The 12,418-nt window shown below is 39.5% G+C and overlaps 1 protein-coding gene across 1 annotated transcript in view; it reads right to left on the bottom strand.

Moving 5' to 3' along the window:
- Positions 1-10,847, bottom strand: part of cntn3a.1 (contactin 3a, tandem duplicate 1) — an 84,902-nt gene extending 74,055 nt beyond the window's left edge. The window contains exons 1-2 of the mRNA XM_080898465.1: positions 10,318-10,847; positions 422-565 (exon numbers count right to left, since the gene is read on the bottom strand). Coding sequence (XP_080754591.1) covers positions 422-476 — 55 coding nt within the window. The 5' untranslated portion in view covers positions 477-565; positions 10,318-10,847. The remainder of the gene's footprint in view (positions 1-421; positions 566-10,317) is intronic.
- Positions 10,848-12,418: the final 1,571 nt, after the last annotated feature.

The following is a 12,418-nucleotide window of genomic DNA, read 5'->3' as shown; positions in this document are numbered from 1 at the left end:
ACAAAGCAAGATTCCAGTACTACGACCGGCGCGATCTCATTTAGGTAACAATTGAGACGCTATTTAAAATGAATGACTGCACGCTCAACTGATAGAAAGAGGCTGCCTTTCAGAGATGGAAACCTGGCTGATTGTTTTTTGCAACAGGATGCAATGCCTGGGAAAAAACAAAAGAAAAAGAGAAAGAGAGAAATAGTTGCTATGCACAACTGAGAGATTGTCGATTTTCTTGCCTTGAGCTGCCAATGAAAGGAACAGCAACATGAACATTTCCTAACATTTGTAAAATTGTTCAAAGCTTTGGGCACTCTTTTCCTTAAAAAAATCTTTTATTTTTCTCTTTTAATTTTAAGAGCCATCTGTTCTGAATTCAACATAGACCATAGGCATCAAGACAAGAATACACATTTGGGAGGCTTACCTGCCAGGCGTTCCACCAATGACAGCAGCACTATAAGTTTCCATAGCAACTTCATTTTAATGGTCTCAGGTCAATAAAAGCTCACTTCCAATCACAGGTGTGTAGAATCACAGCTTTGTCCTTTCCAGCACTTTCACTGTTGTTCTGTCAAAAAAAAAAGAAGAAGAAAGAAAGCAAAGGGGTGGAAACCATTAAACATTCAAAATCTCTAATCTCGATTCAAAACAGTTGGATGGATTTCATGAGAACCATTACTGTCCATGTTTGTGACATATAAAACAAGAAGTTAATGTTAACATGTAGAAAACGTATTTTAGGTAACAGGTAATATTTGGCAGGTGCTTTTTGTTTTAGCTGCAGATCTTGTGGTGCACAAAAGGCTTCCACTGTTGCAGAGTTTGCTTAAGTGTGCTCAACGTTTCATAATAGGGATCATGGCTGCGAGAGAAACATAAAGGGATTGCTCACTTGTGCTCAAACTTACTGAGACAAAACAAAAAGCACGCTGGTTGTCAGACACATCCCTAGCACGTAATAAAGTAGCGTCCTGGCTCCTGGATTCTGCCTGAACGAGGGGGATTATGTACGTCTGACACAAAGTGCTGACTGTACACAGTACAAAAACATTTTCAGTCCCCCTGGGAGACTTGCAATTGATTTTCTCAAAGGCTAAACTGTAATTTATCTCTCCTTCTTACTTAAATGAAGTCCCAAACAAGTTGTGATATGAGAATAAGTCGCACTCCTCCCGTCACTGATAAACAATGATGCAGCCTGTTTATTTGTTTAAATACACATACATCCCTAACATGGTGATAGCCAAGATCCTTTCTGATAAAGCAGCAGATAAATGTTTGCGTACGTGAGGCTGCGTATGGAGTGAAAAAGGATGAAGGGGGGAAATTAGCCATTGCCTTTGTTCAAACCGACTCTCCCTGGAACATTTAACTGACTGATGGTAAAGCTTCCTCTGACTCCAAACCATAAGCATGCTGAAATAAATGAGAGGGGGGGAATTAATAAGAACATACAGTGTAGTCTATCAGGAGCCGCGTGCCAAAAAAGCAGAGACAACTGAACGATTACGCTTTCTCAGTTATATGCGCGCCTTCTATCCTTGCACCGCTGAAAAGCATGATAGAGCATACTGATGCTTATGTGAATATATCAACTGCGTCCCTGACACATTTGCCTACACTATTCCTCCTTCTGCATGTACTTAACCATTAAAGGCAACACTTTTCCCCTATAAATCTCATTATGGAGATTGGGTTTAGAGAGTCATCTTAGTTCCAACTTATCTCGCAGTTATTACGATGCAAATGTCAGGAGTAAATGTTGGCTTTCATTAATAAAACAGAGACACTTCAAATCCCTCCAAGGGCTCCTGGATATTTTTGGAATGTGCCTCCTTTGAGTGAATAATTGTGAGAAATGTGCTGAATAAATTACTCAACATTATGTCTTTAATTGAAAAAATAGGAGTCTTTAAAAGTTCCAGCCGCACACTTGCGCATTGCTACTTCAATGTCCGGGCGACATCTAATGTAACGTGCATGTGTACAGTTTTAATTTGACTACTAAAGTAAACGTGTGTGTCACCACGGGCTGCAGATTGAACTGTCACTGCAATTTGACACTCACATTTCGACAAACACTTCATGTTTTTTTAAAAAATGTTCAAGTAATTGTTTTGTCAGCCATTAAACGTTTTACAGTCTGGTCATCTAAAATTAATTTATCCTGCCCTGACAGCAACACAACTGAACATGACCGGAATGTGTGAACTACTGAGAGGCCCCATTCAAAAAAGCTACTATCTGCTGGCCTCTAACACCAATCTTTTGATCTCTATTAGGCTGCAAGCCTCGAGACACGAGACATCAGACAACAGGGTTAGTGGAGGGACAAAAGAAAGCCTTTTGATCCAAAGAAGCTCAGCACTAAGATGATGTCTAGGGGAGTTGAGTCGTGGCCAGCATTTGACTTCCTATTCAGTGCAAATTGATTAGCCTCGTGGCCTTAAGTGGTAGCGACAAGGCCAATGACTTACTTTCATCACAAATTGATTCTCTCATTTGTTTGCTTTATCAGATGAAAGTTAATGATAAGGAAGGCTTTCAAACTTTGCCTTTCAAGTTTCAACCTCTTTCATGTTGTTGGAAAAAAAGCCCGTGTTTGAAAAATGGATTATGATCAAGGCCTGGAATGACAGTCCTGGCCTAAACATTTCCTGACCCAATTTGCACAAACTCAACAACACTTAAATGGAACGCAGCCGCAAAGTCAGCCTCTCACTGCACATATGCAGATGAAAGTAAAGGAGAATAAAACAGGTGCAGTGCATGTAATGAAGAACACACATTTGTATGGTTTCTTTCTTTTTGACTAATGCCTTAACCAGTTTTTCAGTACAAATCCAATCAGAATATTTGAAATGGTTTGCATACTCATTTGCCACAATAACCTTATACCAGTACCAGCTGGGGGACCCTGTTATTTCTTCTCTCAAGCAGTGAGATGACACGCAAACACTCACTAACAGCGCTGTCTTCTTCTTGTCACTCGTCAAGTTATTAGCCTGAAGCTTTCAGGTCGGCTGACAAGAGCTCATCCAACCAAATCGTCCATGTTACTTTGATAAAGAGAAAACCCTGCAAAGTTTTGAAGCTTTGAGACTGAAAATATCTGAATTGACATATTTTGCTGTTTGGTCTAAATTTGTTCTACACAGCTTTGAAGGCTCAAGAGACTAGAGTAGCAGCCGCGTTCAAACCAAGCTGGACGGTTTGCCATCAAATGGAAAACGATACACAACAGGAACTGTTACGGCTCAGGACATGAGGCTGATTAACAGTTTTACTCAAAATTATTGTACTGCGATCCAGAATTGAGTCTGCATTATTATATTTTTGGTAATATATACAAATATGAGCCAGAATATGTTGAGTTTGTTGTTATGACTGAAATAAAATAACTATGTGGAAATTCTTTAATATACAACACTGGAGTTTGTAAATTATTTAATTTAAGCTAAAAGAGTAAGGCTCTACATTTAATTAATCTGCAATGTGGCAGATTTAGTTAAATACAGACAAAAAGCTTCTTTTTTTCTGTAACCAATCAACCAACTTAGGCATGACTTCACCAAGATTTTCTTTAGTCAGCTACATCACTGTATATCATAGCAAGGCAATTGAAAGTGGTTGCTGGGTGGGAGACAACCTTTCTCCAATCATTGTGTGACTAAGACAACACATTGCAATCAATCCGCACTAATGAGCATAATTCATCAACGACTTGGCTCAGCTATCTGCCAGCTGGTTGTATTTCCCTACGTTAAAGCAATGTTGCTGAGCACCTATGTTATCATACAGTTAAACTGCCAGCTTACAGCAACTATGTCACTATTTGTGGAGGAATTTCTGAATCTCTGTTTTATTTAACTATGAGCTTCTGGTTGGACTCTTAATGTAAGTAGTTGGTGTGATTCTTGCCATATATAGACAGCAACAGATTTGTGTCTTTTACTTATTTATCACAGTTAATTGTCATATTATGACAAGCGGATTGCAATAATTGCCAACTTGACCCCTGAAACTGATAGCAGACTGAGTACCTTATTGCTGTGGTAGCACCATCTTAAAGAACCAAAATCACTTTGAAGATGGCAACTGACTGCAAGTGGGCAAAGTCCAGATCCCTGTCTTCAAGGCAACCATTTCAAAGACAGTTAGCAAGTTCATTACACATGGCCACAATAATTTTAATGAGCTCCAACCATCGTTTTCCTTAGTGTGTCTCTGGCATATGGTATGTCAAACCAGCAGTCTTATCAGCAGCCAAATGCTCAAGCATCCACCCACCCAGTGAACTTGTCTGTTTTAAAACCCAAGGAAACGGAATTTATTTGCGCATATAAGACGGGAAAAATCAGCTAATACCCACATTTAAGAAGCTACGCCCATCAAATATTTGGCATCTTTGCTTAAAAATTTACTTCAGTGACTAAATCGCGCTTGTTTGGTTTCTGTCAATCAGCTAATGAGTTAAACTTGAAATCTTCTCTGACTTAAAGGAGCTTATGAGAGAACAGCAGAAAGAACTTTGAATGCAAAACCGAGTGTTTCGTTTTACTTTTGAGGATACGCAGCTGCTTCCAGGGAAGCTTCAGATTTGTAGAGACAAAGCACTCCTCCAAATTTCAGCGTTGTCAAAGTGACACCACTCATCCTCTTGTTCTCTGACAGCACCAGCTGGAGTTTATAAACCATAGACTACAGTTCAGTAAACCGCACACTTTGACAATGATGGCAACTGATTCGACCCTCTCCCCTACACCCGATCTTTCAGCTGTCATCAGTTTTTAGGGCTTAAAAATATATTAATAGAAGGTTACTCTGGGTCCCTTTTGTGGTTGGAGAGTCCAGATGAAGATAAAATTCACACTAAGAAGCAAGAGCATCCCCCACACACACGCACATGCACTCCCTCCAGCCCCTCCCGGCCCCCAAGCTCTGAATCATGAATGAGGCCAGACTCCCACACTCTGCAGGAATGAGACAAGACCAGGAGGAATGGCATACAATGCTGCATCTTTAATCACCTGAGCTGTGGCTTCACTTAATCTGCAGACACCAGCTCGATCAGTGTTTTCCTTGCACGTGTGGCTCATCTCACAGCTCCGAGTGCCTCCGGTCATTCAAAATTTATTTTGTGGTGATGCTCAACTTGAGACTGGTAGTAGTAGCAAATGTGAAATTATTTCTATGTCCTGCATTCTTGGATTCACCACACACAAATCAAAGTTTAACAAGCACCTCCCAGACAAGTGCCACTAATAATGGAGTAGATAGTAGTGCGGTGAATAAGTCTTTGGCCCCTTCTTGATTTCTTTTTGCATATTTGTTACATTTAAGTGCCTCACATTATCCAGCAAGTTTTAATATTGGACAAAGATAACCCAAGTAAATACAAAATGCAGTTTTAAAATGATAATTCAATTTATTAGAGAAAAAAAAAGCTGTCCAAACCTACCTGGCTCTATGTGAAATAGTAAATGCCTCCAAAACCTTCTACCTGGTTGTGCCACCCTTGGCAGCAAGAACTGCAATAAAGCTTTTATGATAACTGGCAGTGTGTATTTCACATCTCTGTGGAGGAATTTTGGCCCACTCTTCTTTGTTATAATTCAGCCACATCAGAGGGTTTTCAAGCATGAATGGCCTGTTCAAGGCCATGCCAAAGCATTTCAACTAGGTTGAAGTCCAGACTTTGACTCTGCCACTCCAAAACCTTCATTTTTTTTTTATTTTTTTTTTTTGGTTTTGTTTTTTAGTCATCCAGAGGTGGACTTGCTGGTGTACTTCGGATCATTGTCCTGCTGCATAATCCAAATAAGCTTGACCTTTAGGGCAAAAACTGATGGCCGGACATTCTCCTTCAGGATTTTCTGGTAGAGAGCAGAATTCATGGTACCATCAAGTCATCCAGATCCTGAAGCAACAAAGCAGCCAGGCCATCACACTACCACCACTATAAATGGCTGTTACTATGATGTTCTTATTATATAATGATGATGTGTTAGTTTTACACCAGGTGTAAGGGGACTCAAACCTTCTTGTCTCATTAGTCCAGAGAATATTTACCCAACAGTCTCGAGGTTATCAGGATTTTTTGTGTTCTTTTTGGTCAGCAATGTTTGTTTTCCTTGGAATTCTCCCATGAATTCCATATTTCCAATTTTTTCTGATTATTGAGTCACGACTTTAACTGAGGCAAGTATGGCTGCAGTTCTTTAGATGTTGTTCTGGGTTCTTTTGTGACCTCCTGGATGAGTCATGTAATACTAAATTTTTGGTAGGCTGGCTACTGCTGGGAAGGCTCACTACTTTTTCTCTAGTTTTCTTCATGTGTGAGTAATGGCTAGAAATGGCTCTGTAACCTTTTCCTAGCTGACAGACGTCGGTGACTTCGTGTGTTGATGTGTCACTTTTTTTTTAGATCTTTTAACCTACTTATTAATGAAAAGATTATTTCAAAACTGCATTTAGCTTTTTCACAGGTTCCTTTTGTCAAGTATTAAATATACTTTTTCACTGCACTACATGTATTTTAGATGTTTTTTTACTTTATTTTTATAAAGGTATGTAGATATTGACTATGCTTTGTTTTCATTGTCACTATGGGTTTTGCTAAATTTTAACATGGTGCCATATCTGTATTTGTAGCCCCTTGCACAATTTAAATGTGACTGTACTTCTCACTGTATTAATTATTGTACTACGTATAAGAATTCAACACAAGTGCAATGTTGACGAAGCACAGAAGAATCTATTTGCATATGATGAGTAACAACAAAACTTTCTTTAGCTAAAGATTTTATGTATGCCCAAATATTTTTTTCCGTCTTTCCCACAAATGGCACACCGCAGGAGGCAAAGGAAGTGCCAGTGTATTCCCCAGCCAAGATTCTACCTCAAATAGTGGCACAAGACAAAGAGACTAATAGTGTTTTGATCTAAGCACACAAGCTGCAGGCGTGACATAACACATGCCAGCTTTTTCATTTCTCCAGACCGCACCAGGGGCGCTCCACTAACGCGCTCATTCCAATCTCCCCTGTGACAAGAGCAACTGAGCATGTTGAAAGGTTCTCCCTGCTTGCATACATGCTCCAAGACCAGATTTTAGCATAATGAGCCAGTGTGTGGTAATAATTTAGAACCGAGAATAGAGCCATGCATCTAAATCCATTTCAACATTTTCTAAAAACCCTTAAAAACATTGCTGCTTACGTGGTTAAACCCATAGAAACAAATTCATTGAAAAAGTCTGAAATTAGTAAGATATATACATGGTTTTGGGAAACAGATATGTAGATAGATAATAAGTACTGATTATGTACTGTCTTTAATTTTACCTCATGTTTTTTTTAGATCTTAACGCCTTCTTGTGTTTTATAACCAGAGAGTCAAAATTTCATTGCCTCGAGCAAATGAACTCTACAAATCAACCTGCCTTGCCTTCTCTTACAAGTAATTTTAACACTCTATAAATGTTTTTAGGCACAAGCTGACAATCCCAGTGCACATGCTTTTACTAAATTACCAATTAAGGATGCCAATTAGGATAATAAAAGCCTCCCAATTAATAGTTCTTTAAATACACTAATTTAGCACTTGCTTGATCTCAGCTGTCATCATGGGAGGTAATTTTCTGCCCTTGATGGAGAAAAGGCAAACTGCTATTACTGCAAGGAAGACAGATCCTCTAAGACAGATTTTAAGTCTCCGTAAGGACCATTGTTTAAAGCATAGATAGATAGATAGATAGATAGATAGATAGATAGATAGATAGATAGATAGATAGATAGATAGATAGATAGATAGATAGATAGATAGATAGATAGATAGATAGATAGATAGATAGATAGATAGATAGATAGATAGATAGATAGATAGATAGATAGATAGATAGATATTCACAAGCCAGTGGTCACACAACACTGTAATTGGTGCTGACTTGCCGTGACTGACTTAAGTTGACCTGACTACTGCCATGATGGCAGGTTTGCATGTCCATGATAGCGGTACCAACATGAAGTGCTCCCATCTGTACTTGTGACATTCTTGCAGCAGAACCCCGCCCTGCGGCTGTTTAGAAAGGACAATACCTGCCTGCCCACAGTGGGAATAGTGAAGGACTTTCAGGATCACAATCATATCCGGACGCTTCATTAGCCAGCAGTTAGTCCGGATACGTCTTTTATTGAAGATGCCTAGGACATTCTGGGTTGATGTGCTCAACAGTGGTAGCTTCGATGAATGACCACTGCACAGCTGCAGGATGCACTACTCCAGGAATGGAGACACTTGTGCAGTCCATGTGTGACCTGCATCACATCCAGAGGAGGCCAATTCCCCTTCTAAACATTTTACACATGCATATATTATAGTGTTGGTCTAGAAAATATCTTTAAAGCACAAACTTGCACTTTTTTTTATCAGTGTGGACATATATTTCCTTTTTTAATGATAAGCAATTATGTATTTATGTCAATAAACTACAATTGAAAAAACTTGCTTATTTACTTAATTAATTTTCTGAGCTTTCTCACAGTTCATGTCTAGCTCATTTTTGTCACAACCACAGATTGACAGAATTTTGTCTTTTTACAGATTTGTCATGTTTAAAACTAGTATATAAAATGTCATTTTAATGTGCTTGTTTGCTGCTTCATTGGGGTTCATAATGCAGAAAACTTTGCTTCCAGTTCTCAGAGCAACTGCGCCTTGTCAATGTAACTTCTCGTATACATGCAAGAATTCTGCGTTATTTCACTAAACTGAATACTGATGTATTACAGTTGTCATTATTAATATTCCTATAAGAAGAAATTCAAGCAGTCAGTTCTTTTGGTTTTGTTTTTTTACTTTTTAATGCAATAGGTAAGCATATTGTCCACACGGATTAGCTTATGCACTGCTGGTGTCCCACTTACTTATTGCATAGACAACTGAATAAAAGATGAAGACTAAAGAGTTTAGCTCTGCAGGTAAAATGTCCATAGTCTGCACTTCTTTGCATGTGAACTCAGAGACAAGTATGAACAGCAGAAACACAAAACTGAAACAGAATTTTAAAGAAACCAAGTGACTCATCCAAATAGATTTGCTTACTTGTTAAAGTAATAATAAAAAAAAAGGCAACCCCTACTTGAACCAATCAGAATGCACATGCGGTACTTTTGTCTTTGCCAACTCAGACTCCTCTTTCCTCATCCAGACCAGGCTCAGCGGGGTACTATGAACTTCATGTTCACCCTCCTCCTTTTTCTGTCCCGGTGACATCATCAGAAACCTGCCCAGCCATAAGCCCACTTCCCCAAGGAGATGTGTAGTAACTCTACAATTCCAGTCACTTTAATACAAATGTTTAAAAAGGAGATACTGCACTTCCAGTTCGGTGGAAACAACAAAATCAACAAAACTATACCCAAACATGCAGTTGAATGTATGCCAACATGAAACAAAAACAGTATTGTGAAGCATCCCCTGAGGCATCCCTAAGAGAGGGGCAACACTAAACACTGACAAAGGGAAGAGTTAATAATCAAAACCACCTCTAATACATTTAATAGCAAAAGCACTGTAATTTACTTAATAGCAGAATCACAAGCAAAGAAGATCCATATGAAACATATGGACGCTTGATTTCACGAGATTAACTATTTCCAGCAGAGTCGGATGCTAAAGGACTTTAGACAATCCGAACCAATCAAGCGAGGAGCGCGGTGCAATCAAAGAAAAGGAGAGATGATGAGACTGGACTGATTCCAATCCCCTGGTGATCACTGACGGCAATGTGTTCTGCCAAAAGGTTTTAAATGAACGAGGAATGATGGTCTGGATTTGTGCCTCACAGAAAAAGCTGCACGGTATAAATGATGGCCATGGCCAATTAGGAGACGCAGAATGTGATTTTATCTGATGAGAAATGGCACCAGTCAGCTGGGATTTCAAAGCTGTTAGTTTTCTAACTCATGCATGGCAATAATGGCATGGACACAATGCCGTCACTTGTGCAATTGAGCGCTGAATGTCTAATATGTGGGTGTGAATGTGTGCTCCGTACTATTGATGGGATACTTCAAAAACAAATGCATATTATAAAATGAGCAAGGCAGTTTCTTTGACATCACGTTTCGGTAAATACCTAAAATATTCAGCTTTACTCCACTTTACTGTGGTTTATTTCAGAAGTGGAAGTTGTAGACCGGTGATAACAACAACCTCGTAGCACAGGCATAAGAAATAATCAGTACTGTATCGGGAATAGTGAATACTGCAGCTTCCGTAGAATACCGAATAAAGTAAATAAATGTATTTCCTTACCGGAATACATATCCTCTGGTGTTTGCTGTCGTTCATCCCTTCTCGTATATCCATGATACACCGCGCATCTCCTCACTCCTTCACCCAAGCAGGTCCCCAGATCGAGTAGACGACTACAGTTTAGTTGGTCTCTTCAAAGTGCGGGTGTTGCTCTCTCTAAATACACCCAAACTGCTTTCTTTCTCCTTTCTTGAGGCAGACTACCCTAAATGTAAGCGCTTACTCTTTTCATCGTCGGTCCCAGTGTTTTCAGCGTCTGAGTAATTACCAGCACCTCGGTCCTCCGCTCTCCTCACTGGTACATTAATGTAGGATATCCCGATGGTCCCGCATGCACCGCGGGCAGGCGGATTTAAACCAAGCCCTTAGCGGTGGTAGTTTGCGTAGTGAACGTTTTGAGGTTGAAATAATTGTTGTTGGGTAAATTCGTTTAAGGAACACAAAGAGTTCGCGAGCAGCTTAAAACTGGTTTTTGAATGCGCGAGTCCAGCTCGTCTACACGGTGAGGACTCCAACTGCCTGCGCGCGCGGCGCCGCTGGCACACGGGACATCAGAGGTGGATGCAGGAGGGTTTGGTCTGCGTTTTTTTCCAAGCTGCAGGTCTTCGACATTTCCTCAAAATGTCATGATCACCTATCCGGGTACAGCAGAACGGATCTGTATAAAGTAACTGTAGTTTTATTGTTTCTGGCTGATAAGGCAATAAGGCACGGGAGTTATGTATGCACACATTCATTTTATTTGGGGGGATAATGAGGATTGTCTAAAAAAATGTATTTCTTAAGCACCAAAATTGCTAATTACGCAGAATTGACCTGTAAGCTATTGCCGCAAATTCGTGGGCTAATGGTTTCATTCTGATGTTTAGTTGGTACTTATTATACATAATATGGGTCATATTTTCTAAAGTGATGCCATTTATTGTACGCAAAATCTTAAAATGGCTTTGAAGCCAATTTAAAAAAAAAAAAAAGTTCAATTATGCAAATTACGTAAAAACTGATTTCATTGCTGAAAAGTTAATAGAATGAGCTAACATGCACAGTGCCACACTTTATAAGCTCACCTTAATGGAGTAAATTTCAGTATCAGTTCTGAGTATGTTTTTCCTGGTGGTACCACAAGCCAGTGTGTCTGCTATAAAGCGAGCTACAGATCTGCTCCATATACGTATCCCAGTAAGCCATAACATTTCTACTCTAAAACCTGCAAAATGTGATGACGCCATTGCTGATGAATCAGAATACCTGAAAACACCTGCGTGCATGTGAAGAGCACGCTTTTATGAGTGTGGAAATATTAAATTATTCTAATATATAATTATTTAATGTAAGTGGAGGCACGACTTGTAACCCTTTTTTTTTATTGACTTACAGTCTAAGGCCACAAAGAACACACAATTAATAGTTAATGAAAGAGAACTCAAACACAGAAGTAACTTATAACTGTTCTGTACAAGAGCATCAGGTACAGTGGGGCAAAAAAGTATTTAGTCAGCCACCGATTGTGGCACCGGGAGTTGAAAGTCCGTGTTACTCGGCGACAGCCCCAAAACATCACTGCTCTCGAGAAGATCTGCATGGAGGAATGGGCCAAGATACCAGCTACTGTGTGTGCAAACCTGGTAAAGACCTATAGTAAACATTTGACCTCTGTTATTGCCAACAAAGGTTATGTTACAAAGTATTGAGTTGTATTTTTGTTATTGACCAAATACTTATTTTCCACCCTGATTTACGAATAAATTCTTTACAAATCCTACCATGTGGATTCATGGATTTTTTTTTCACATTCTGTCTCTCACAGTTGAAGTGTACCTCTGGTGCAAATTACTGACCTCTGTCATCATTTTAGGTGGGGGAACTTGCACAATCGGTGGCTGACTAAATACTTTTTTGCCCCACTGTAAGTTCATTATAGTCAGGCACTGTGTCAAAAGATGCTCTGTGTGTGTGTGTGTGTGTGTGTGTGTGTGTGTGTGTGTGTGTGTGTGTGTGTGTGTGTGTGTGTGTGTGTGTGTGGATTGCTTTTTATTTTCACTATGTAACTCTGAAAAGAAACTTCGTTGGAAAAGTTAAATTCTCACTTTTGCCCTCGTTG

This window comes from Rhamphochromis sp. 'chilingali' (assembly GCF_963969265.1).
Source record: "Rhamphochromis sp. 'chilingali' genome assembly, chromosome: 12".
NCBI lineage: Eukaryota > Metazoa > Chordata > Actinopteri > Cichliformes > Cichlidae > Rhamphochromis > Rhamphochromis sp. 'chilingali'.
Note: the sequence above shows the minus strand (reverse complement) of the source record. Positions and strands in the feature narration are given on the sequence as shown.